A 25080-nucleotide genomic window follows, 5' to 3' on the forward strand; every position below is an offset into this window, starting at 1 on the left:
CCAGAAAAAAAGAAGGCTCTCATATGAATCAAATTTACATGACATTCAAGGACAGGTTAAACTAATAATGGTGATAGAAGTCAGAATAGAAATTACTTCAGAGAAGGAAATGGCATTGACTGGGAAGGGGTATGAGAGAGTCTGCTGAGGTAATGAAAAGGTTTTTTATCTTTATCTGGAAGCATTTGTATGAGTATATTCCCTGGTGGCTCAATGGTAAAGAATCTGCCTGCAATGCAGGAGACACAGGAACTGTGGGTTATATTCCTGGTTCGTGACGATCCCCTGAAGGAGGACATGGCCACCCACTCCAGTATTATTGTCTGGAGAATGCCAGAGACAGAGGAGCCTTGTGTGCAATAGTCCATGGGGTTGCAAAGAGTCAGTGACGACTGAAGTGACTTAGCACACATCCATACATATGTCAAAATTTTATAGATCCATCTATGTTGCTGACTTATACAGCAGTTTGGAGGATTCAGATGTATCTTCTGGGATACTTTGGAAGAGTGTCTAGCTGCAGTTATAGGGCACCTCAGAGTAGCTCTGATTTTCTCAAAACTTAGTTATTCTCTCTCACCTTCTCTTAAAATAAAAAGGCAGTACATGTACTACAGGACACTGCTGACCACAGGGAAGAACTTGACATAAGGCCTGAGTTTGTCCCTTGGTAATAATTTAACCATTATTAGACAATTTTACTCATAGCCATGACCTCTTCATAACAGATCAGAGTCATTGTGGCTTCTCTTTAAAAAAGGTAATTTGTTAAACTTATTGCGAAAGACAGTTTAATTTGCTTGCTTGGGATAAACAGTTTGACAAAGTAGAAGGAAAAAAAAAAGCCCTATGTTTGTTCCCTGGAGCCTGATATGGGGATTTGGCCATACACCTAACTTGCCTACTCACAGGTCTCAAAGCCAAGGTTAGAGGGACATATTAAGATTCATGCCACATGACATTTATTAGATGGAAGGGGCTCTGGATACCAAATATAATAAAGTGTCTCAGATACCCAAAGGGCAGAAACAGATGCTATGGAGATTTCAGATGCCTATATTGGGAGCTTATCATAAGGGCATGACTGCTCTTTGGCTCCTGCCAATGATTTTCTGTTTTTGTGGGCAAGAATAGGATACAGGGGAGTTGCCCAGACCAGTATTCTGGCCCTGTGCCCATGACACTTAATTATCTTGTCATGAGAGCTGTGAGACCACTGATAGTTCTTGTTCCTAATGACATGATGCGGGGTAGGGAGGGGAGTGTGCCTACTGAGGCTGACACTATGGGTCAATAATAAAAACAACAGACGGGGGCATCTTAAGCTTATGTAAAAAATAGATTTTGTAGTCTACTTTGTTCTGAATTAAGAAATGGGAAAGAATGGCCCAGTTGATCGTGGGAAAAGGTACATTCAAGCAAGAATCCCAGACAGGAAAACTTATTCCATTGCTACTGGGGACTTTTAAAGGGAGGAATGATGGTATCTAGCACAAGTTATACATACACACTCTCCTCTCTTCTGACTGGAAGTACACATTTAGGATTTTATATACTTTGAGAAACCACCTTAAGTTCACCGTGGTATGAGGTTAAGGAGTGAACAAAAGAACCTCACCCCACCTTTCTCTTTGAGCAATGCAAGCCCCATGTATCAGTTACTTACAGTAAAATTCATCTTTGTAGAAAATTACCTCTCTATATACTCAACTCTATCTTATTTTGTATAACTTCTCAAATCCTTCAGAATGCTTTGATGGACCTTAGTTCATTTAATCATTCCAAGGACTATATAAGGTAGGTAAGGAACGTACCGACCCCTTTCTTCAGATTAAGTAACTGAAGCCAGAAAAAATAAAGTGACTCATACAGAATCATAGATTGAAAGAAGAGCCAAGTAAGTTGACCAACCATCCCAGTTTACCTGAGACTGTCCTAGTTTCAACCCTGAAAGTCCCATATCCTGAGGAAGCTTATTAGTCCTCAACAAACCTGTATCCAGGATAGAACCGATATCTCCCAACTCTTTGACCAATGCTAGTGCCAGTGCCCTATACCATTTGTATTTTGAAACCTGTTATCTGAGTAGTGTTTCCTTTTCTCTGCACTTTGATGTACCAGGACATTTCTTCAAGCTGGATCATTCTCCCCTCCCACGCTTCCAAGGACAGAAGCAATGACAGCTAGTTGTCTTCAAAGGTACTTGAGACAGTTTTGGCAAAAGAGAACCATGCTTCAGCTTTCTCATCCACAAAGGGATAATAATCTCTATTGCTTGCAACATGAATGTTATGTGGATCAAATATAATGAGTATGAAAGTGCTTTCAAAACTGTTGATAGCTGGTAACATGTGAGAGATTGTGGCTATACTCTAGTTTCTAGGCAGATACCAGCTTCTTGTCTTATCATTTTCTTTCCAGTTCAGCAAGTGTTACAACCACTAACTGTATGAACATTGGTGAATTCCTTGGCCTTTATGTCTCATTTTTCACATATTCAAAATTAGGTTAATAATAATTTATGATATGGTTGTTTTAAAGCTTGAATTATTACATTTAAACCATTTAAGACTTCTTGGCACATGGTTAGTGCTATCTAGGCATTAGCTGTTTTGATTTGGCTTCCTCAAACCTTCTAACCCAGGTCCAGAGAATAGACTAAGAGGTCCATAAACCAACTGAGATGGAAGCCACTACTTGCCTTGAGATCCTTTCCATTTGTTCCATAATTGTATTCTGTGCCCATAGCCTTCCCACCATGGATTGCCAAGAAAATGAGTACTGGGACCAATGGGGACGGTGTGTCACTTGCCAACTGTGTGGACCTGGACAAGAGCTCTCCAAGGTAAGTACCCCTGGTCAGGATACTTATTTCTGTTACATCCTAGAAAAGCAGACTGGCAACCAAGAAAGTCCAAGATTAGGAGAGTCAACCCCATCTGTGGCTAATAGGTTTAGCAAATAAAACATATGAAATCCAAAGATTATGACAATAGCATTCACAGTTCCATTAAGAATTCAACCTGGCAGCATCAGAGGCAGGTGAGGATTCCATGAGATAATGGAGTATCTCAAGAGGAGATATATAATACAAAGGCTTAAGAAGGCTGTTAAGTATTATAGACATATGTCAACTAAAGCAAGATCCACTCATTTGGGGTTCAGGAGCCAGCTATCAAGTCTTGGGAATGGAAAAGAGAGAACTGAGTAGGCTGAAATGTGGCCTCTGTATAGAGGAACTGGGCCACTGAGGAAACTGCAAGAGAGGATTCACTGATGGGGAACTAGGAAGGGTCTAGAATCCCAGTTGGTAACAAAACAACCCACAAGGCAGGAATTATATACTCAACCCTGATTTGCAGAGGTGCATTATTGTTTCTGCTTCAGGTCCCCATTGATCCCAGAAACTGAGAGTGGTATTAAATTGAGACTGAAGTTGAGGACACAAAGGTTGGGAGCAGACAGCCAGCAGATTTTTTTCACACTCACATATTTTCTGCAGTTGTCTATTAATTCAGCAATCACTTACTGGTTTTGTTCATTGTTATTCAGTCACTAGGTCATGTCCTACTCTTTGCGACCCCATGGACTACAGCACACCAGGCTTCCCTATCCCTATCCTTCACTATCTCCTGAGTTTGCTCAAACTTATATCCATTGAGTCGATGATGCCATCCAAACATCTCATCCTCTGTCACCCCATTCTCCTCCTACCCTCAATCTTTCCCAGCATCAGGGTCTTTTGCAATGATTCAGCTCTTTGCATCAGGTGGCCAAAGTATTGGAGCTTCAGCATCAGTCCTTCCAGTGAATATTCAGGGTTAATTTCCTTAAAGGTTGACTGCTTTGATCTCCTTGCTGTCCAAGGGACTCTCATGAGTCTTTGCCAACACCACAGTGCAGAAGCATCAAGTCTTCGGTGCTCAGGCTTCTTTATGGTCCAACGCTCACATCCATACATGACTACTGGAAAACCATAGCTTTGACTATATGAACCTAGTCAGCAAAGTGGTGTCTCTGCTTTTTAATATGCTGGCTAGGTTTGTCATAGCTTTTCTTCCAAGGAGCAAACGTCTTTTAATTTCTGCAGTCACTGTCCACAGTAATTTTGGAACCCAAGAAAATAAAATATGTCACTGTTTTCATTGTTTCCACATCTATTTGACATGAAGCAATGGGACTGGAGTGAAGAGGAACTAAAAAGCCGCTTGATGAAAGTGAAAGAGGAGAGTGAAAAAGGTGGCTTAAAGCTCAACATTCAGAAAACTAAGATCATGGCATCTGGTCCCATCACTTCATGGGAAATGGATAGGGAAACAGTGGAAACAGTGTCAGATTTTATTTTTCTGGGCTCCAAAATCACTGCAGATGGTGACTGCAGCCATGAAATTAAAAGACGCTTACTCCTTGGAAGGAAAGTTATTACCAACCTAGATAGCATATTGAAAAGCAGAGACATTACTTTGCCAACAAAGGTCTATCTAGTCAGGGCTATGGTTTTTCTGGTAGTCATATATGGATGTGAGAGTTGAACTGTGAAGAAATCTGAGCGCTGAAGAATTGATGCTTGTGAACTGTCGTGTTGGAGAAGACTCTTGAGAGTCCCTTGGACTGCAAGGAGATCCAACCAGTCCATTCTAAAGGAGATCAGCCCTGGGATTTCTTTGGAAGGAATGATGCTAAAGCTGAAACTCCAGTACTTTGGCCACCTGATGCGAAGAGTTGACTCATTGGAAAAGACTATGATACTGGGAGGGATTGGGAGCAGGAGGAAGAGGGGACAGTGGAGGATGAGATGGCTGGATGGCATCACAGACTCTATGGACATGAGTTTGGGTGAACTCGGAGTTGGTGATGGACAGGGAGGCCTGGCATGCTGCAATTCATGGGGTCGCAAAGAGTCGGACACGACTGAGCAACTGAACTGAACTGAACTGAATGGGACCAGATCGCATAATCTTAGTTTTTTGAATGCCGAGTTTTAAGCCAGTGTTTTCACTGTCCTCTTTCACCTTCATCAAGACGCTATTTAGTTCCTCTCTGCTTTCTGCCATTAAGGTTGTGTCATCTGCATATCTGAGGGTATTGGTATTTCTCTTGGTAATCTTGATTCTAGCTTAAGCTTCATCCAGCCCAACATTTCACATGATGTACTCTGTATATCTGTACACATGATGTACTTTGGTCACCTAATGGGAAGGACTAACTCATTGGCAAAGACTGTGATGCTGGGAAAGATTGAAGGCAGAAGGAGAAGGGGACAACAGAGGATGAGATGGTTGGATGGCATCACTGACTCAATGGACATGAGTTTGAGCAAGCTCTGGAAGTTGGTGATGGACAGGGAACCCTGGCATGCTGCAGTCCATGAGGTTTCAAAGAGTTGGACATGACAGGGTGACTGAACTGACCTGACTGTATATAAGTTAAATAAGCTGGGTGACAATATACAGCCTTGATGTAGTCCTTTCCCTATTTGGAACCAGTTCATTGTTCCATGTCTGGTTCTAGCTGTTGCTTTTTGGTCTGCATACAGGTTTATCAGGAAGCAGGTAAGGTGGTGTGGTACTCTCATATCTTTAAGAATTTTCCACAGTTTGTTGTGATCCACACAGTCAAAGGCTTTAGTATAGTCAATGAAGCAGAAGTAGATGTTTTTCTAGATTCCCTTTCTCTTTCTATGATCCAACAGATGTTGGCAATTTGGTCTCTGGTTCCTTTACCTTTTCTAAATCCATCTTGTACATTTGGAAGTTCTCAGTTGATGTACTGTTGGGGCCTAGCTTGAATTATTTTGAGCATTACCATGCTAGCATGTGAAATGAGTGCAATTGTGTGGTAGTTTGAACATTCTTTCACATTGCCCTTCTTTGTGATTGGAATGAAAACTGACCTTTTCCAGTCCAGTGGCCAGTGCTGGGTTTTCCCAAGTTGCTGGCATATTAAGTGCAGTACTTTAACAGCATCATCTTTCAGGATTTGAAATAGCTCCACTGGAATTCCATCACCTCCACTAGATTTGTTTCTACTAATGCTTCCTAAGGCCTACTTGACTTCATACTCTAGGATCTCTGGCTGTAGGTGAGTGGTCACACCATTGAGGTTATCCAGGTCATTAAGACCTTTTTTGTATAGTTCATCTGTGTTTTCTTGCCACCTCTTCTTAATCTCTTCTGCTGCTCTTAGGTCCATACCATTTCTGTCCTTTATTGTGTCCATCTTTGGAGAAGGGAATGGCAACCCACTCCAATATTCTTGCCTGAAGAATCTCATGGACAGAAGAACCTGGTAGGCTACAGTCCGTGGGGTCGCAAAGAGTCAGACATGACTGAGTGACTAACATTTGCATTAAATATTCCCTTGGTATCTCTAATTTTCTTGAAGAGATCTCTAGTCTTTCCAGTTCTATTGTTTTCTCTATTTCTTTGCGTTGTTCACTTAAGAAGTCTTTCTTATCTCTCCTTGCCATTCTCTGAAACTCTGCATTCAGTTTGGTATATTTTTCTCTTTCTTCTTTGCTTTGTGCTTCTCTTCTTTGCACAGTGTTTGTAAGGCCTCCTCAGACAACCATTTTGCCTGTTTTCATTTCTTTTTTGGGAGATAGTTTAAACACCTACAAACTGGCAGGCATGGTTTTAGGCACTGTGGATGTGGCAAAACAAAATTTTTTGCCTTCACCAACCTTACCTTTTTTTCTAAATTTATTTATTTTTTATTGAAGGATAATTGCTTTACAGAATTTTGCTGTTTTCTGTCAAACCTCCACATGAATCAATCATAAGTAAATTAGTGAAACAGTGAAAAAGATACATACATAGATATGGAAGTATGACAAGAATTAAATTACAGTGATCTTATACAGAATGACTGGTTAGCTCCTATCATGTAGTACAGGAATGCCTTTTTAAGGAGGTGCCTTCTGGGAAGAGGATAGAACTACTACAGAGTTCCAAGGTGAGAGTGAACTAGGAATGTTCAAAGAAGAGGAAGAATGTAAGTACAGCTGATGATTGTTGGGTGAGAGACAGAGTAGTACATAATGAAGTCTCAGAGAGAGATATTGCCAAATCATGGGGACTCTTCAAGTTTATGTTGAGAAATTTTTTTTTAAGTGCACCAGGAATCCTTCAGAGAGTTTTAGGTTTGAGCTTCCCTGGTAGCTTATATGGTATATAATCTGCCTGCAATGCAGGAGGCCCCGGTTTGATCCTTGGATCAGGAAGATCCTATGGAAAAAGGAATGGCAACCCATTCTAGTAATCTTGCCTGGAGAATTTCGTAGACAAGGAGCCTGGTAGACTACAGTCCAAGAGTCACAAAGAGTAGGACACAACTGAGCAACTATCACTTCACTTCACAGGTTGGAGAGTGACATGATCCCCTGACTGAAACAAAATGTAGTAATTATTTAGCCTGCCTCTTTTCTACCTATTTTGCAAATAGAGACTAAGGCCCAGGGATATCAAGAAACAAGCACTAATTCTAATTTTAACTCCTCTACACATAACATTCTATACCACAGTGGGGTACCCACATGATTTATAAGGGATCTCAAGACCAAGGAATGATCACCAAGAGTTTGGTCATGCTGGACATTAGGATGGACCCAATGGAATAAGCTGCTTGGCTTGATAAAATCTATTTTAAATATCACCTTGATCTTCATGATCAGAAGTCTCAGCACTTTTATAAGAACAAGGTATTAGATAAGTCACCCATATTTACAAACCCAAACTTCTCCAAGGGGAAAAAACAGGTCTTTCTGTCAAACTGTTATTTGTTACCGAACTCTCAAAATTAGCCCATGATGAAGTGTCTAAGCATCTCTTTGGTTGTAATTTGTTTTAGCACTACTATAAAGCTCAGGAAAAAAATGAATTAACTGCAATACTGTGTTCTTCCAACAACTTTACATATAAATAGCTTGTGCTTGTATAGCAGTCTGTGCTTTATAAAGAGCTTTCATGTGCATTATCTCATTTGGCTGTCTTTCCCACCAAGAAGGTATTATAAACCCCATTTTAGATGATGAAACTAAGACTCAAAGAGGATATGTGTCTTGCTTAAAGTCACAGTGGTTCAGTAAAAATAAACATGAGACAGATGCACATGGATTTGAGTCCCAGCTTTGCTGTGGGCAAATCAATCTTTTATTCAGTTAGGATGTACTAAGTTAAAAATAACATAAAACTTAAAACTGATTTGAACCATAAACACGTTTACTTATGTAATAAAATCTGGAAGCAAGAAACCTTGGTGTTGGTTGGGCAGAATGTTGTCAACATCCTGGGCACCTTGCTATTTTTTCCTCATGCTTGTGGTCTTTTGGTTACCATAACTGAAAGCATTACATCCTTACATCATAGTCAGTTAGGAAGAAGGGGCAGGGGAAAAAGCAGCTTAATATTGTAAGGGGAGAAGGTGGCGCTAGCAGTAAGGTACCTGCCTGCCTAATGCAGGAGACAGAAGAAACACAGGTTTGATCCCTGGGTTGAGAAGATCCCCTGGAGAAGGGCATGGCAACCCACTCCAGTATTCTTGCCTGGAGAATGCCACGGACAGAGAGGAGCCTGGTGGGTTATAGTCCATAGGATCGCAAAAAGTTGGACACAACTGAAGTGACTTAGCACACACACACGTTTTCCTAGAAGCTCCCCAACAGATTTCCTTTTGAATCTTTTGTATCATATTAACCAGAGTTGGGCATTATAAGTATCTCAAAATTGCATCCGATGCTAGGACATGAGTACTTGGCAAGCAAAAATGATATTGCCATAACAGAATAAGACCAATTGGATGCTTGGGGCTGGTGCACTGGGACGGCCCAGAGGGATGGTATGGGGAGGGAGGAGGGAGGAGGGTTCGGGATGGGGAACACATGTATACCTGTGGCGGATTCATTTTGATATTGGGCAAAACTAATACAATTATGTAAAGTTTAAAAATAAAATAAAATTAGAAAAAAAAAAAAGAATCAGTTCTTGAGACTGGTCACTTTACCACCCAGAATTAAATAAATGTTATGTTAATAAGGAAGAAAATGAGCAATGAATTTTGGATAAGAAGCTAACAGCATCTGACACAATCTTATTTTTATAATTTATTTTATTTAGTTTTTAAGTTCACTCATATGAACTGTAAAGTGTTAGTCACTCAGTCGTGTCCAACTCTTTGTGACCCCATGGACTGTAACCCACCAAGCTCCTCTGCCCATGGACTTGTCCAAGTAAGAATACTAGAGTGGGTTGCCATTTCCTTCTCCAGGATTAACTGTAAACATCACTGTAAATAAATCTTTAGAGAAGAGCAACACTCTTCCAGCAGGACATTTTTAGAAGTAAAATGATCAATCTAAATAATGCATTCAGTTTTAAGAATCCTGTAATATATTAGCAGATAACACTTTTTTTCCTTTATTTTACTAATTTCCACTATAATTACAATTATTGTCAATAGTGCATGGAGTTAGTATATCCCAGAAACCTAACCAAGCATAAATAATGTATGTGTCTATCATCTATTTTATGTCTTCCTTTGTCACATTACATTACTAACATGAGAGGAGTTTGTTTTGTTTTGTTTTTCCTTTTTTTATTTGATAGGGGAAAATATCACCTTTTGGTGTTTGTTTATTTGCAGTGTTGTGAACTGTTTCTGAATTTTTGTTTTCCTATTCTACTCACTGTTTATCATTCATCCTTCACTCATGTAGGGCACCTGACTAGAAATACATATAGCAGAATATGGAGTATTTTAAAAATCTTTTATATAATGTATAATATTTTTAAAAATCAGAAGTGATTTTTAATTTTATTTCATTTTGTCATTATTTCTTGACTATTTAATGACTGTATCATTGATATATTAATTTGATAACCTATATTAATAAATTCCAAAATTAAAATATCTTCCATCCCCAGGATAAGGCATTTTTTATTGTGATTTTGGGTTAAATGCCCTCTTATGTTTTATGTTAATATTTTATTTATAATAAATAAGTACTCTTATTTATAAATAAGTATAATAAATAAGTTGGAGAAGGCAATGGCAACCCACTCCAGTACTCTTGCCTGGAAAATCCCATGGATGGAGGAGCCTGGTAGGCTGCAGTCCATGGGGTCGCTAAGAGTCCGACACGACTGAGTGACTTCACTTTCACTTTTCACTTTCATGCGTTGGAGAAGGAAATGGCAACCCACTCCAGTGTTCTTGCCTGGAGAATCCCAGGGATGGGGGAGCCTGGTGGGCTGCTGTCTCTGGGGTCGCACAGAGTCGGACATGACTGAAGCGACTTAGCAGTAGCAGCATAATAAATAAGTACACTATCAGCATCAAAATTGATATCAGCACTATGCTGAAAATGAAGTAAAAGTGTTAGTTGCTCAGTCGTGTATGACTTTTTGCGACCCCATGGATGGTAGCCTGCCAGGCTCCACTGTCCATGGAATTCTCCAGGTAAGAATACTGGAGTGGTTAGCTAGTCCCTTCTCCAGGGGATCTTCCCAACATAGGGATCGAACCCAGGACTCCTGCATTGCAGGCAGATTCTTTATAGTCTGAGGCACCAGGGAAGCCCTTGTGCCTCAAATTTTATATCAGAACTGTGTTAGCTTGGTAAAATTAATTAAGAACATCAATATTTTTCTTGTTATAAAACTAGTTAGCAGGAAAAGAATTTGGGGGGACATGATCATTTGAACATGTTTTCTTTGTTTCCCCATTAGGAAACAAAATTTTCAATATAAATTTTTCATGATACTTTCTTCCTTTCTAATTTCTTAAGAAATGAAACTCCTATTTAAGAAATTATTTTTAAAATTAATTAATTTATTTTAATTGTAGGATAATTAGTTTATAATGTTGTAATGGCCTCTGTCATACATCAGCATGAATTTGCCATAGGCATATGTGTATCGTTGCCCTCCTGAACCCCTCTTCCAACTGCTTCCCTACCCACCCCTCTTCAGGTTGTTACAAAGCACCAGCTTTGGATCCCCTGCATCATAGATGAAACTCCCCTTGGCTATCTATTTCACATTTGGTAATGTGTATATTTCAGTGCTATTTTCTCAAATCATCCCACCTCACCTCCCATTGTGTCCAAAAGTCTCATCTTTATGTTGTGTCTCTTTTGTTGCCCTACACATAGGATTGTCAGTACCATCTTTCAAGATTTCATATATGTGCATTAATATATATTTGTCTTTCTCTTTCTGCCTTACTTCACTCTGTATAATAGTCTCTATGTTCATTCACCTCATTGGAACTGACTCAAATGTGTTCTTTTTTATAGTTGAGTAATATTCCATTGTGTATATGCACCATAACTTCCTTATCCATTCATCTGACGACATCTAGGTTGCTATCCATTCTTATCTTATTCTTATCCTTATCTTATCCTTACCCATTCATCTGGACATCTAGGTTGATTCCATATCCTAGCAATTGTAAATAATGCTGCAGTGAACATTGGGGTACATGTGTCTTTTTCAGTTATGGTTTCCTCAGGATATATGCCCAGTACTGGGATTGCTGGGGCACATGGTAGTTTTATTCCTAGTTTTTCAAGGAATCTCCATACTATACTCCATAGTGGTTGTATCAATTTTCATTGCCACCTACAGTGTAAAAGGATTCCCTTTTCTCCACACCCTCTCAGTATTTATTGTTTGTAGACTTTCTGATGGTGGCATTCTGCCCAGTATGAGATGATGTTGTTGAAGACACTATTTTCTCCAGTGTATTTTTTTTTTTTTTTTTTTTTTTGCCTAGTTTGTCAAAGATAAGGTGTCCATAGGTGTATGGATTTATCTTCTGGTTTTCTATCTTGTTCCATTGGTAAATATTTCTGGGTTTTTGCCAGTAGTATACTATCTTGATGATTGTAGCTTTGTAGTATAGTCTGAAGTCAGGAAGGTTGATTCCTCCAGCTCGATTCTTCTTTCTCAAATTGCTTTGCCTATTCAAAATGTCTTGTGTTTCCATACAAATTGTGAAATTATTTGTTCTAGTTCTGTGAGATGTACAGTTTATAGTTTGATAGGGGTTGCATTGAGTCTATAGATTACTTTGGGTAGTATAGTCATTTTCATTATATTGATACTTCCAGTCCAAGAACATGGTGTGTCTCTCTGTTTGTGTCATCTTTGATTTATTTTATCAGTGTTTTATAGTTTTCTGTATATAGGTGTTCTCTTTAGATAAATTTATTCCTAAGTATTTTATTCATTTTGTTGCAATGGTGAATGAAATTGTTTCCTTAATTTCTCTTTCTGATTTTTCATTGTTAGTGTATAAGAATGCAAGGGATTTCTGTGTATTAATTTTATATCCTATGACTTTACTATGTTCATTGATTAGCTCTAGTAATTGTCTGATGGTGTTGTTAAGGTTTTCTATGTAGAGAATCATGTAATCTGCAAACAGTGAAAGTTTTGCTTCTTTTCCAATCTGAATTCCTTTTGTTTCTTTAATTTTCTGACTGCTGTGGTTATGGCTTCCAAAACTATGTTGAATAGTCGTGGTGAAAGTGGCTCCTTCATCTTGATTTTAGAGGAAATGCTTTCAGTTTTTCACCATTGAGGATAGTGTTTGCTATGGGTTTGTTGTATATGGTCTCTATTATGTTGAGGTATGTTTCTTCTGTGCCTACTTTCTGGAGAGTTTTTATCATAATGGGTATTGAATTTTGTCAAAGACTTCCTCTGCATCTACTGAGATGATCATCTTGTTTTTATCTTTCAATTTGTTAGCATGGCATATCACAGTGTTTGATTTGCATATATAGAATAATCTATGTATCCCTGCAGTAAAGCCCATCTGATCATGATGTATGATCTTTTTAATATGTTGTTGAATTCTGTTTGCTAGAATTTAGTTGATGATTTTTTCATCTACGTTCCACAGTGATATTAGCCTATATATATATATTATTTTTTTTTTGCATGTGTGTCATCTTCATCTGGTTTTGGTATCAGGGTGATAGTGGCCTCATAGAATGAGTTTGGCAGTTTTCCTTACCCTGAAACTTTCTGGAAGGGTTTGAGTAGGATAAGTGTTAGCTCTTCTCTAAATTTTTGGTATAAATTAACTGTGAAGCCATCTGGTCCTGGGCTTTTGTTTGTTAGGAAGAGTTTTGTTTACAGTTTTGAGTTCCATACTTGTGATTGGTCTGTTCATATTTTCTGTTTCCTCCTGGTTCAGTTTTAGAGGGCTATATTTTTCTAAGAATTTGCCCATTTCTTCCAAGTTGTCCATTTTATTGGCATATAGTTGCTTGTAGCAGTCTTTTATGATCCTTTTTGTTTCTGATTTGTTTGTGGTAACTTCTCTGTTTTCATTTCTAATTTTATTGATTTGAGTCTTCTCCATGTTTTTTCTTGATGAGTTTGGCTAATGGTTTGTCTATTTTGTTTATCTTCTTAAAGAACCAGCTTTTAGTTTTGTTGATCTTTGCTATAGCTGCCTTCATTTCTTTTTCAGTTATTTCTGCTCTGATCTTTCTGATTTCTTTCATTCTAGTAACTTTGGTTTTTTGTTTTTGTTTTTCTTTCTCTAGTTGCTTTAGGTGTAATGTTAGGTTGTTTACTTTATGTATCTCTTGCTTCTTGAGGTAAGCTTGTATTGCTAAGAACTTCCTTGTTAGCACTGCTTTTAGTGCATCTTGTAGGTTTTGAGTAGTTGTGTTTTCATTTTCACTTGTTTCTATGCATATTTTGATTTACTTTCTCATATCTTCAGTGATCTTCAGAACTGTGTTGTTTATCTTCCATGTGTTTGTGTTTTTTATAGTCTTTTTTTCTGTAGTTGATATCTAATCTTACTGCATAATGATCAAGAAAGATGTTTGAAATGATTTGGTTTTTGTTGTTGTTGTTGTTGTTGTTTTTTAATTAACAGGACTTGATTTATGGTCCAGGATGTGATCTATCCTGAAGAATGTTCCATGTGCACTTGAGAAAATAAGTGAAATCTATTGGTTTTGGATTAAATGCCCTGTAGATATGTTAGGTCCAACTGCTCCAATGTGTCATTTAAAGCTTGTATTTCCTTATTAATTTTCCATCTAGATGATCTGTCCATTGGTGTGGGTGGAGTATTTATTAAAGGCCTCCATTATTACTGTGTTGCTGTCAATTTCCCCTTTAATAGTTGTTATCATTTGCCTTATGGATTGAAGTGCCCCTACATTGGGTGCATATATATTTATAATTGTCTTCTTGGATTGATATCTTGATCATTATGCAGTGTTCCTCTTTATCTCTTAAAACAGTCTTTATTTTAAAGTCTATGTTATCTGATATGAGTATTACTACTTCTGCTTCCTTTTGATCTCTTTTTGTATAGAATATCTTTTTCCAGCCCCTCACTTTCAGTCTATGTGTGTCCCTAGATTTGAGGTGAATCTCTTGTAAACACCATATATGGGAGTCTTGTTTTTGTATCCATATGGCCAATCTATGTCTTTTTCTTGGAGCATTTAGCCCGTTTACATTTAAGGTAGTTATTGATATGTATGACCCCATTACCATTTACTTTATTTTTTTCAGTTTAATATTGTGTTTATATTTTGTTATTTTGTTTTGGATTTGTTTTTATAGGCCTTTGCTGTGTTTTCTATCTAGAGAAGTTCCTTTATCATTTGTTGAAGCATTGGTTTGGTGGTGCTGAATTCTCTTAGCTTTTGCTTGTATGTAAAGCCTTTGATTTCTCCTTCACATCTGAATGAGATCCTTTCTGAATAGAGTAATCCTGGCTGTAGATTTCTCCCTTTTATCACTTTAAGTATTCCTGCCATTCCTTCCTGGCCTGCAGAGCTTGTGTTGAAATTCAGTCATTCACCTTATGGGGATCCCCTTGTGTGTTATTTGTTGCTGTTCCCTCACTGCTTTTAATATTTGTTTTTAATTTTTGTTAGTTTGATTAATATGTATCTTGACATGTTTCTCCTTTAGCTTATCCTGCCTGGGGCTTTCTGGGCTTTTGGGATGGGTATTTCTTCCCTATTTTAGGGAAGTTTTCAGTTATAATCTCATATATTTTCTCATGCCCTTTCCTTTTATCTTCTTCTTCTGGGACATCTATGATTCAAAAGTTGGGGTGCTTAATGGTGTTTCAGTGGTCTCTTATGTTATCTTCATTTCTTTTTATTCTTTTTTCTTTATTCCTCTCTGCTTCATTTATTTTCACCATTCTGTCTTCCAGTTCTCTTATCCATTCTTCTGCCTTAATTACTCTACTGTTGGTTCCCTCCACTGTATTTTTAAACTTAGTTATTGCATTGTTGACTGTTTTTTCATTTATTCTTCTAGGTCCTTGTTAAACATTTCTTGTATCTTCTCAATCCATGCCTCCAACTATTTATCCATGCCTCTATTTTGTTGTCAAGATTTTGGATCATCTTTCCTATCATTATTCTGAATTATTTTTCAGATAGATTCCTTATCTCCTCCTCATTTGTTTGATCTTCTGAGTTTTTTCCGTGTTCCTTCATCTGCTGTGTATTTCTCTGTCTTTTCACTTTGTTTAGTTTTCTGTGTTTAGGTTCTCCTTTCTGCAGGCTGGAGGGTGGTAGTTTCTCCTAATTGTGGAGTCTGCTGCCCATGGGTGGGGTTGGACCAGTGCCTTGTGAAAGTTTCATGGGTGGGGGGACTTGTGCCAGTGTTCTGTTGGATAGAACTGGATATCTTCTCTCTGGAGGGCTTTGCAGTGTCCAGTAGTGAGTTTTGGGGTGTCTATGGGTTTGCTATGGCTTTGGGCACCCTGTCTGCTAATATTCAGCATTGTGTTCCTGTTTTGCTGGAGGATTGGAATGGGGCACGCTGCACTGGGGGCTTGCTGGCTCTTGGTGGAGTTTTGTCTCAGTGTAGGTATGGAGGCCTTTGGGTGGGCTCTCATCTATTAATGTTCCATGGCTTTGGGGGTTCTCTGATGGTTCAAAGAACTGGAGTTGAGTCTACTGCCTCTGGGGTTCAGGCCTAACCTCTTACAGTGGCATCAAGACTTCTCAGGCTACACAGCACAGAAGACATAACCCTTCATTCTGAGGAGATTGTTTTGCCATTCTGGACATCTGGGGTCCTCTGCCAGTGTTCAGAAGTTGTTGGGTGTAATTGTTCCACATGGAGATGATCTTTTGATGTGGGAGAGGTGATCTTTTGTAGGGGAGAAGATGCTCTCCCCATTCTATTCCTCCACCATCTTGAAGCCATCCCTGAAATTCTTACTGAGGGCAATTTGATAGTGTTTATTGTATACACTGTGCCAATCTCAGCTCTTAATTGGTGTACTAATTTTTTTATATTTACAGTAACTGTTGATATGTTAGACCCTAAGTATGCCATTTTATCCATTTGTTTTTTATGTTTCTTGTTCTTCCATGCATCATTCCTTGCTTCCCTGTGGATTACTTGAACAAATTTTTAGGATTCCATCTTGATTTATTTGTGATAATTTTGTATAGTTTTCCTTGACATCATTATGGGTATACTAAGTCCCCTACATTTGAACCTTCAAGTTGTGAATTTTCAAAGATACAAGTATGTGTTCCATCAGTGTCAGATGTGAGTGAAATTGCAGCTTGCCCTCCATCTCCTATTGTTGACAATCCTTTATCTCTACTATCTCCCACCTCCTCTCCCTCTCCAGTCATTAAATCTTGCCCATTCAATAGATGCCAACACCTGTGTGCCAGCTGTTGCACTGTACTAATGTACTTTTCAAGGTTATATACAGTAAGATTTAAAATGTTCTCTTTATTTTTTGTTTTTATGTATTATTTGTGTGAAAAGTATTATAAACCTATGACAGTACACTACTGTATAGCCAACTGGGTACCTATGCTAACTTTGTTGGACTTACAAACAAATTGGACTTAATGAACATGCTCTCAGAATGGAATTCATTTGTATATAGTGGACTTAGAGTGGATTTACTGTATTATACACATGTGAATTAACACTCTCCACTGATATCAACATTTTATCATTTTTTGAATACAGTATGGAAACATTCATTCTACTTAGGTTCCTTTACTTTCTCACTTACAAATATCATTGCTATGAGTATCAGATAATTTTGAGATTTTTCTTTTAACCAATAAACACAATTTATAAAACTCATGAGGACAGTTGATTGTATATACCCATATTTTTGCTCTTTCAATGTTTCTTATTTTCTTCTTGATGCTCCAGAATTTCTTCTTCTATAATTTAATCATTTATTTTCTGTTTGAATTTTTATTTCTCTTTGAAGAACTCAATTTATCCATTCTTTAAGAATAGATCTACTAGAAACACATTCTTTTAGTTTTCCTTTGCCTCAGAATATCTTTATTTCCTCTTAATTCCTAAAGGATACTTTCACTGAATACAGAATTTGCACTTATGACAGTTTTTTTTTTCTTTCAGCACTTGAGAAACATTGACCTCTTCATTGAAGCCTGCATAACTTCAATTAGAAAACCTCTGTCATTTCTATTGGTATTGTCTTTAGTTGGTGTCATTTATTTCTAGCTACTTCTAAGATTTTTTCTTAGTCTTTAGAAATTTCATTACAATATGTTTTGGTTTGCATTTCTCTAAACTTACTCTATTTAGGAATTTCTCATCCTCTTGAATCAGTAGCTGTTTTGCCAAATTTGTGAAGTATTAACATTTATTTCTTTGAAAATATTTTCAGTCACATATTTTACTTTTATTTTCATGAAATTATGATAATATAATTGTTTGAACTTTCATTGTTGTCCCACAGGTCCATGATTGCATACATTCTGTTTTTCTGTCCTCAAGTTCAGTGATTCTATTATCTGCCATCTCCTCACTACTACTGACTTCATATAGTGAGATTTATTTCTGTTTTTATCTTTAGAATTTCTATGTAAAATTACATATTTTTATAATTCCTATTTCTTTGCTGTGATTTTCTAATTTTTCTTTTCTCTCAGTATAATTTGTGATTGCTTGTTGATGCCTGCCTTAAAATCCTTGTCAGGTTATTCCAACATCTGTTTCATCTAAGTATTGGTGTCAGTGATTGCCATTTCTTATTCACATTGCATTTCCCTGATTCTTGTTTTGACAGGAGATTTTTCTTTCACATTTTGGACATTTTCTCAATTAGGAGATTCAGGGTTCTATTTAAATCTTTTATTTTAGCAGACAGTTACCTGTTTGTGTTTATCACACAGATCGTAGTCTACTTTTGTGAGTCTGGTTCTAATAATTTAAATTTCAGAGTCTTTGTGGTTGTGATTTTGGTCTGTGTGATTTATCTAGTTCTTCTCTGGCTCTCAATACTCTTACCTGATCCTGTCTAGGGGATGTAAGGGATTGAGCCAGGTCTCTGATGCATCTAGATTAGAGGAAAGAAGTCTCTGAGTTGTGGAGGAAAGGAAAGGACACTCGAGACCAGTGCACTTTTTGAGGTAGGATACCATCACATTTCATAGCTGTGAAAAGCAAAGGAGAAAAGGAAAGATATAAGCATCTGAATGCAGAGTTCCAAAGAGTAGCAAGAAGACATAAGAAAGCCTTCCTCAGCGATCAATGCAAAGAAATAGAGGAAAACAACAGAATGGGAAAGACTAGAGATCTCTTCAAGAAAATTAGAGATACCAAGGGAACATTTCATGCAAAGATGGGCTCGATAAGGAACAGAAATTGTATCGACCTAACAGAAGCAGAAGATATTAAGAAGAGGTAACAAGAATACACAGAAGAGCAGTACAAAAAAGAGCTTCACGACCCACGTAATCACGATGGTGTGATCACTGACCTAGAGCCAGACATCCTGGAATGTGAAGCCAAGTGGGCCTTAGAAAGCATCAGTATGAACAAAGCTAGTGGAGGTGATGGAATTCCAGTGGAGCTATTTCAAATCCTGAAAGATGATGCTGTGAAAGTGCTGCACTCAATATGCAAGCAAATTTGGAAAACTCAGCAGTGGCCACAGGACTGGAAAAGGTCAGTTTGCATTCCAATCCCAAAGAAAGGCAATGCCAAAGAATGCTCAAACTACCGCACAATTGTACTCATCTCACACGCTAGTAAAGTAATGCTCAAAATTCTCCAAGCCAGGCTTCAGCAATACGTGAACCGTGAACTTCCCGATGTTCAAGCTGGTTTTAGAAAAGGCAGAGGAACCAGAGATCAAATTGCCAACATCCGCTGGATCATGGAAAAAGCAAGAGAGTTCCAGAAAAACATCTATGTCTGCTTTATTGACTATGCCAAAGCCTTTAGCTGTGTGGATCACAATAAACTGTGGAAAATTCTGAAAGAGATGGGAATACCAGAACACCTGACCTGCCTCTTGAGAAATCTGTGTGCAGGTCAGGAAGCAACACTTAGAACTGGACATGGAACAACAGACTGGTTCCAAATAGGAAAAGGAGTATGTCAAGGCTGTATATTGTCACCCTGCTTATTGAACTTATACGCAGAGTACATCATGAGAAACACTGGACTGGAAGAAACACAATCTGGAATCAAGATTGCCGGGAGAAATATCAATAACCTCACATATGCAGATGACACCATCCTTATGGCAGAAAGTGAAGAGGAACTAAAAGCCTCTTGATGAAAGTGAAAGAGGAGAGTGAAAAAGTTGGCTTAAAGCTCAACATTCAGAAAACAAATATCATGGCATCCGGTCCCATCACTTCATGGGAAATAGATGGGGAAACAGTGGAAACAGTGTCAGACTTTATTTTGGGGGGCTCCAAAATCACTGCAGATGGTGACTGCAGCCATGAAATTAAAAGACGCTTACTCCTTGGAAGGAAAGTTATGACCAACCTAGATAGTATATTCAAAAGCAGAGACATTGCTTTGCCAACAAATGTCCGTCTAGTCAAGGCTATGGTTTTTCCTGTGGTCATGTATGGATATGAGAGTTGGACTGTGAAGAAGGCTGAGCGCAGAAGAATTGATGCTTTTGAACTGTGGTGTTGGAGAAGATTCTTGAAAGTCCCTTGGACTGCAAGGATATCCAACCAGTCCATTCTGAAGGAGATCAGCCCTGGGATTTGTTTGGAAGGAATGATGCTAAAGCTGAAACTCCAGTACTTTGGCCACCTCATGTGAGGAGTTGACTCATTGGAAAAGACTCTGATGCTGGCAGGGATTGGGCACAGGAGGAGAAGGGAACAACAGAGGATGAGATGGCTGGATGGCATCACTGACTTGATGGACGTGAGTCTGGGTGAACTCCGGGAGTTGGTAATGGACAGGGAGGCCTGGCGTGCTGTGATTCATGGGGTCGCAAAGAGTCAGACACGACTGAGCAACTGAACTGAACTGAACCATCACATTGCACCAATACTCCATTGCCACATGTCTCTCGGTCGGGGAGAAATTTCAGACTCACAGGACAGAGAGTCTTTTTGGACTGGATACATGTTGCTTTGGAATCCCCCTTGCATCCCAGGTGGCACTGCTACTGCTGCTAAGTTGCTTCAGTCGTGTCTGACTCTGTGCCTCCCCATAGATGGCAGCCTACCAGGCTCCCCTGTCCCTGGAATTCTCCAGGCAAGAACACTGGAGTGGGTTGTCATTTCCTTCTCCAATACATGGAGAGGCAGGTTTTATCCCTGGGTTGGGAAGATGCCCTGGAGAAGGAAATGGCAACCCACTCCAGTATTCTTGCCTGGGAAATCCCATGGACAGAGGAGCCTGGCAGGCTACAGTCCATGGGGCCACTAAGAGTTGGACACGACTGAACAACTGACCATGTTGCACCCACTGCAGCCTAGTATCTCTGATTATGGAAGAGTTTTCCCAGGATGGGTCACTTGTTGTGATACACCACTGTACCTCAACCCTGCTTATTTGTGAAACATAGATGAGAGTGTACAACTTGGGATTGTTATACAGGAATTTTTCTGATTGATTCATTTTAGTCACAACATCTAGAATAGCATCATTACACAGAGTAGTTGCTCATTAAATATTGTTTGAATTTATGAATAAAATAAAGAGGCATGACTGACACATGGTTGATTCCCAATAAATACTAGCTAGCTAGGTCTCATCATTCCCTTGTCTAGCAAGTGAACAACGGAGGAGTGAGGTCCAGGTCTTTTTATTCCAGTGCTCATGATAAAGAAATGCCTCCGATAAGAACAATACCTAATGTATATTAAAGACTTACTATGTTTCAGTCATGATGATAGCATTATACACACACACACATCCTCCTTCCTCTCCCTTCCTCTTCTCTTTCCTTTCCCTTCTTTCTTCTCCCCTCCCCTCACCTTTCTTCTTCCCCTTCAGTTTCTTCTTTTTCTTCTTCATCATCTTCTTCTTTCTCTCTCTCTCTCTCTCTCTTTCATTTTAGGTTGACTTGTTTCATTTAAATTTTAAACAATTGGATTATTTTCAATTTAATCTTGTTATATCATTGTGTAAAACCAATACAATATTGTAAAGTTTAAAAATAAAATAAATTTAAAAAAATAAAAGCCTAATCTATAAAACAATGCATATTCTCAAATTCTCAGTTCTATGCTTGTCCCATCCAACGTATTCCTTCCTTCTTCTTTTAGGTATGTCCCCTCCTCTCCATTATTGTTTTAATTTTTGTTTTATGGTTTATCCTTCTATTGTTTCTTTTTGTAATATAAGCACATATGTATGTGTGTGTACTTGGACCAACTTTACTCTTTCATATTTAGGTAAATGGTAGCTTGCTTTTCTCGACCTTGATTTTCTTTTTCATTTAACAATATGTCTAGGAGATCATTTCATTTCACTCTATATAGATTATCCTCATTCCTTTCTATACCTGCAAGATACTCTGTTGTTTATCTTCCATAGTTTATTCAACCAGTCTCCTCCTGATGGAATTTTTTTCTATTACAAATAGTACTATAATGAGTAGCTTCACACATGAACCATTTGTCCATTTTTTACAAATGTCATTATATCTGTGAAATACATTTCTAAATGTGTGACATGGGTTTGGGTGGACTCTTGGAGTTGGTAATGGACAGGGAGGCCTGGTGTGCTGCAATTCATGGGGTCACAGGGATTCGGACACGACTGAGCTACTGAACCAAACTGAACTGATACATATATATATATATATATATATATATATATATATATACACACACACACACACACACACACATATACATATCTACAATTCTACCGAAGAAAGTCTTGCACTGTTAAGAAAGTTCTAGGATCCACAACAGATTTCCCAACCTGGGAATCTGGGAGAGGGACTGAGAACCCCCAGGGAATGTGACTTTGAAGGCTAGTAGGATTTGTTTATAGAACTTCCACAGAACTGGGAAAATAGACTTTTTAAAAGAAGGTGCCATTACTTTCAATAACCCTACCATAGTTTGACCTCAGGCCAAAGAACACGGAGAGAACACAGCCCCACCCATCGGTAGAATATTTGATTAAAGATTTCTTGACCATGGCCCCAACCATCAGAACAAGACCCAGTTTCCCCCCACAGTCATTCTCTACCATCAGGAAACTCCCATAAGCCTCTTATCCTTATCCATCAGAGGGCAGACAGAATGAAAACCACAATCAGACAAAACTAACCAAACTGATCACATGGACCACAGCCTTGTCTAACTCAATGAAACTATGAGCCATGCTGTGTAGGGCCACCCAATATGGATGGGTTATGGTGGAGAGTTCTCATAAAACATGATCCACTGGAGAAGGGACTGGCAAACCACTTCAGTATTCTTGCCTTGAGAACCCCATGAACAGTATGAAAAGGCACAAAGATATGGCACTGAAAGATGAAGTCCTCAGATCACTAGGTGCCCAATATGCTACTGGAGAAGAGTGGAGAAATAGCTCCAGAAAGAATGAAGAGACAGAGCCAAAGTGAAAACAACACCCAGTTGTGGATGTGACTAGTGATGGAAGTAAAGTTCAATGCTATAAGGAACAACATTGCATAGGAACATGGAATGGTAGGTCCATGAATCAAGGTAAATTGGAAGTGGTCAAACAGGAGATGGCAAGAGTGAACATTGACATTTTAGGAATCAGTGAACTAAAATGGACTGGAATGGAAGAATTTAATTCAAATGACCATTATATCTACTACTGTGGGCAAGAATGCCTTAGAAGAAATGGAGTAGCCCTCATAGTTAACAAAACAGTCTGAAATGCAGCACTTGTGTGCAATCTCAAAAATGACAGAATGATCTCTGTTCATTTTCAAGGCAAACCATTCAATATCACAGTTATCTGGGTCTATGCTCCGACTAGTAATGCTGAAGAAACTAAGGCTGAACGGTTCTATGGAAATCTACAAGACCTTCTAGAACTAACACCCAAAAAGCTGTCCTTTTCATCATAAGGGACTGGAATTAAAGAGTAGGATGTTAACATATACCTGGAGTAACAGGCAAGTTTGGCCTTGGACTACAGAATGAAGCAGGGCAAAGGCTAACAGAGTTTTGCCAAAAGAATGCACTGGTCATAGGAAACCCCCTCTTCCAACAACACAAGAGATGACTCTACACATGGATATCACCAGATAGTCAATAATGAAATCAGATTAATTATATTCTTTGCAACCAAAGATGGAGACGCTCTACACAGTCAGCAAAGGCAAGACTGGGTGGTGAATGTGGCTCAGATCATGAACTCCTTATTGCCAAATTCAGACTTAAATTGAAGAAAGCAAGGAAAATCACTAGACCATTCAGCTCAGTTCAGTTCAGTCGCTCAGTTGTGTCCGACTCATTGTGACCCCAAGGACTGCAGCACACCAGTCTTCCCTGTCCATCACCAACTCCCAGAGCTTACCCAAATGCATGTCCATTGAGTCAGTGATGCCATCCAACCATCTCATCCTCTTTCTTCCCCTTCTCATCCCACCTTCAATCTTTCCCAGCATCAGGTTCTTTTCTAGTAAATCAGTCCTTCACATCAGGGGGCCAAAATTTTGGAGCTTCAGCTTCAGCATTAGTCCTTCCAATGAATACTCAGGACTGATTTCCTTTAGGATAGACTGGTTGGATCTCCTTGCAGTCCAATGGACTGTCAAGCCTCTTCTTCAACACCACAGTTCAAAAGCATCAGTTCTTCAGTGCTCATCTTTTTTTATAGTCCAACTCTCACATCCATACATGACTACTGGAAAAATCATAGCTTTGACAAGATGGACCTTTGTTTGCAAAGTAATGTCTCTGCTTTTTAATACACTGTCTAGGTTGGTCATAACTTTTATTCCAAGGAGCAAGAATGTTTTAATTTCATGGCTTCACTTACCATCTGCAGTGATTTTGGAACCTGAAAAAATAAAATCTCACACTGTTTCCATTGTTTCCCCATCTATTTGCCATGAAGTGATGGGACTGAATGCCATGATATTAGTTTTCTGAATGTTGAGTTTTAAGCCAACTTTTTCACTCTCCTCTTTCACTTTCATCAGGAGGCTATTTAGATCTTCACTTTCTGCCATAAAGGTGGTGTCATCTGCATATCTGAGGTTATTAATATTTCTCCCAGAAATTGTGATTCCAGCTTGTGCTTCATCAAGCCCGCCATTTCACATGTGAATAAACAGCCTGGTGTACTCCTTTCCCAATTTGGAAACAGTCTGTTGTTCCATGTCCAGTTCTAACTGTTGCTTCTTCACCTGCATACAGATTCCTTGGAGGCAGGTAAGGCGATCTGATATTCCCATATCTTGAAGAATTTTCCACAGTTTGTTGTGATCCACACAGTCAAAGCCTTTGGCATAGTCAATAAAGCAGAAGTAGATTTTTTTTAATGGAATTCTCTTGCTTTTTTGGTGATACAGTGGATGTTGGCAATTTGATCTCTGGTTCCTCTGCCTTTTTTTCTAAATTCAGCTTGAACACATTCAGGTATGACCTAAATCAAGTCCCTTATGATTATACAGTGGAAGTGACAAATAGATTCAAGGGAGTAGATTTGATAGACAGATTGCCTGAAGAACTGTGGATGGAAGTTCATGACATTGTACAGGAGGCAGTGATCAAGACCATCCCCAAGAAAAAGAAATTCAAAAAACAAAATGGTTGTCTGAGGAGGCCTTACAAATACCTGATAAAAGAAGAGAAGCTAAAGG

The 25080-nt window shown here is 38.6% G+C and overlaps 1 protein-coding gene across 3 annotated transcripts in view; it reads left to right on the plus strand.

Moving 5' to 3' along the window:
• The window catches only part of EDA2R (ectodysplasin A2 receptor), an 88358-nt gene that overhangs the window by 14526 nt on the left and 48752 nt on the right, over window positions 1-25080 (plus strand). For all 3 annotated transcript variants that reach the window (XM_061409865.1, XM_061409864.1, XM_061409863.1), the window contains one exon: window positions 2749-2845. In XM_061409865.1, the coding sequence (XP_061265849.1) occupies window positions 2759-2845 (87 nt within the window). In that variant the 5' untranslated portion in view covers window positions 2749-2758. The remainder of the gene's footprint in view (window positions 1-2748; window positions 2846-25080) is intronic.

The sequence above is a fragment of the Bos javanicus genome, chromosome X (genome assembly GCF_032452875.1).
Source record: "Bos javanicus breed banteng chromosome X, ARS-OSU_banteng_1.0, whole genome shotgun sequence".
In the NCBI taxonomy this organism is placed as follows: Eukaryota; Metazoa; Chordata; class Mammalia; order Artiodactyla; family Bovidae; genus Bos; species Bos javanicus.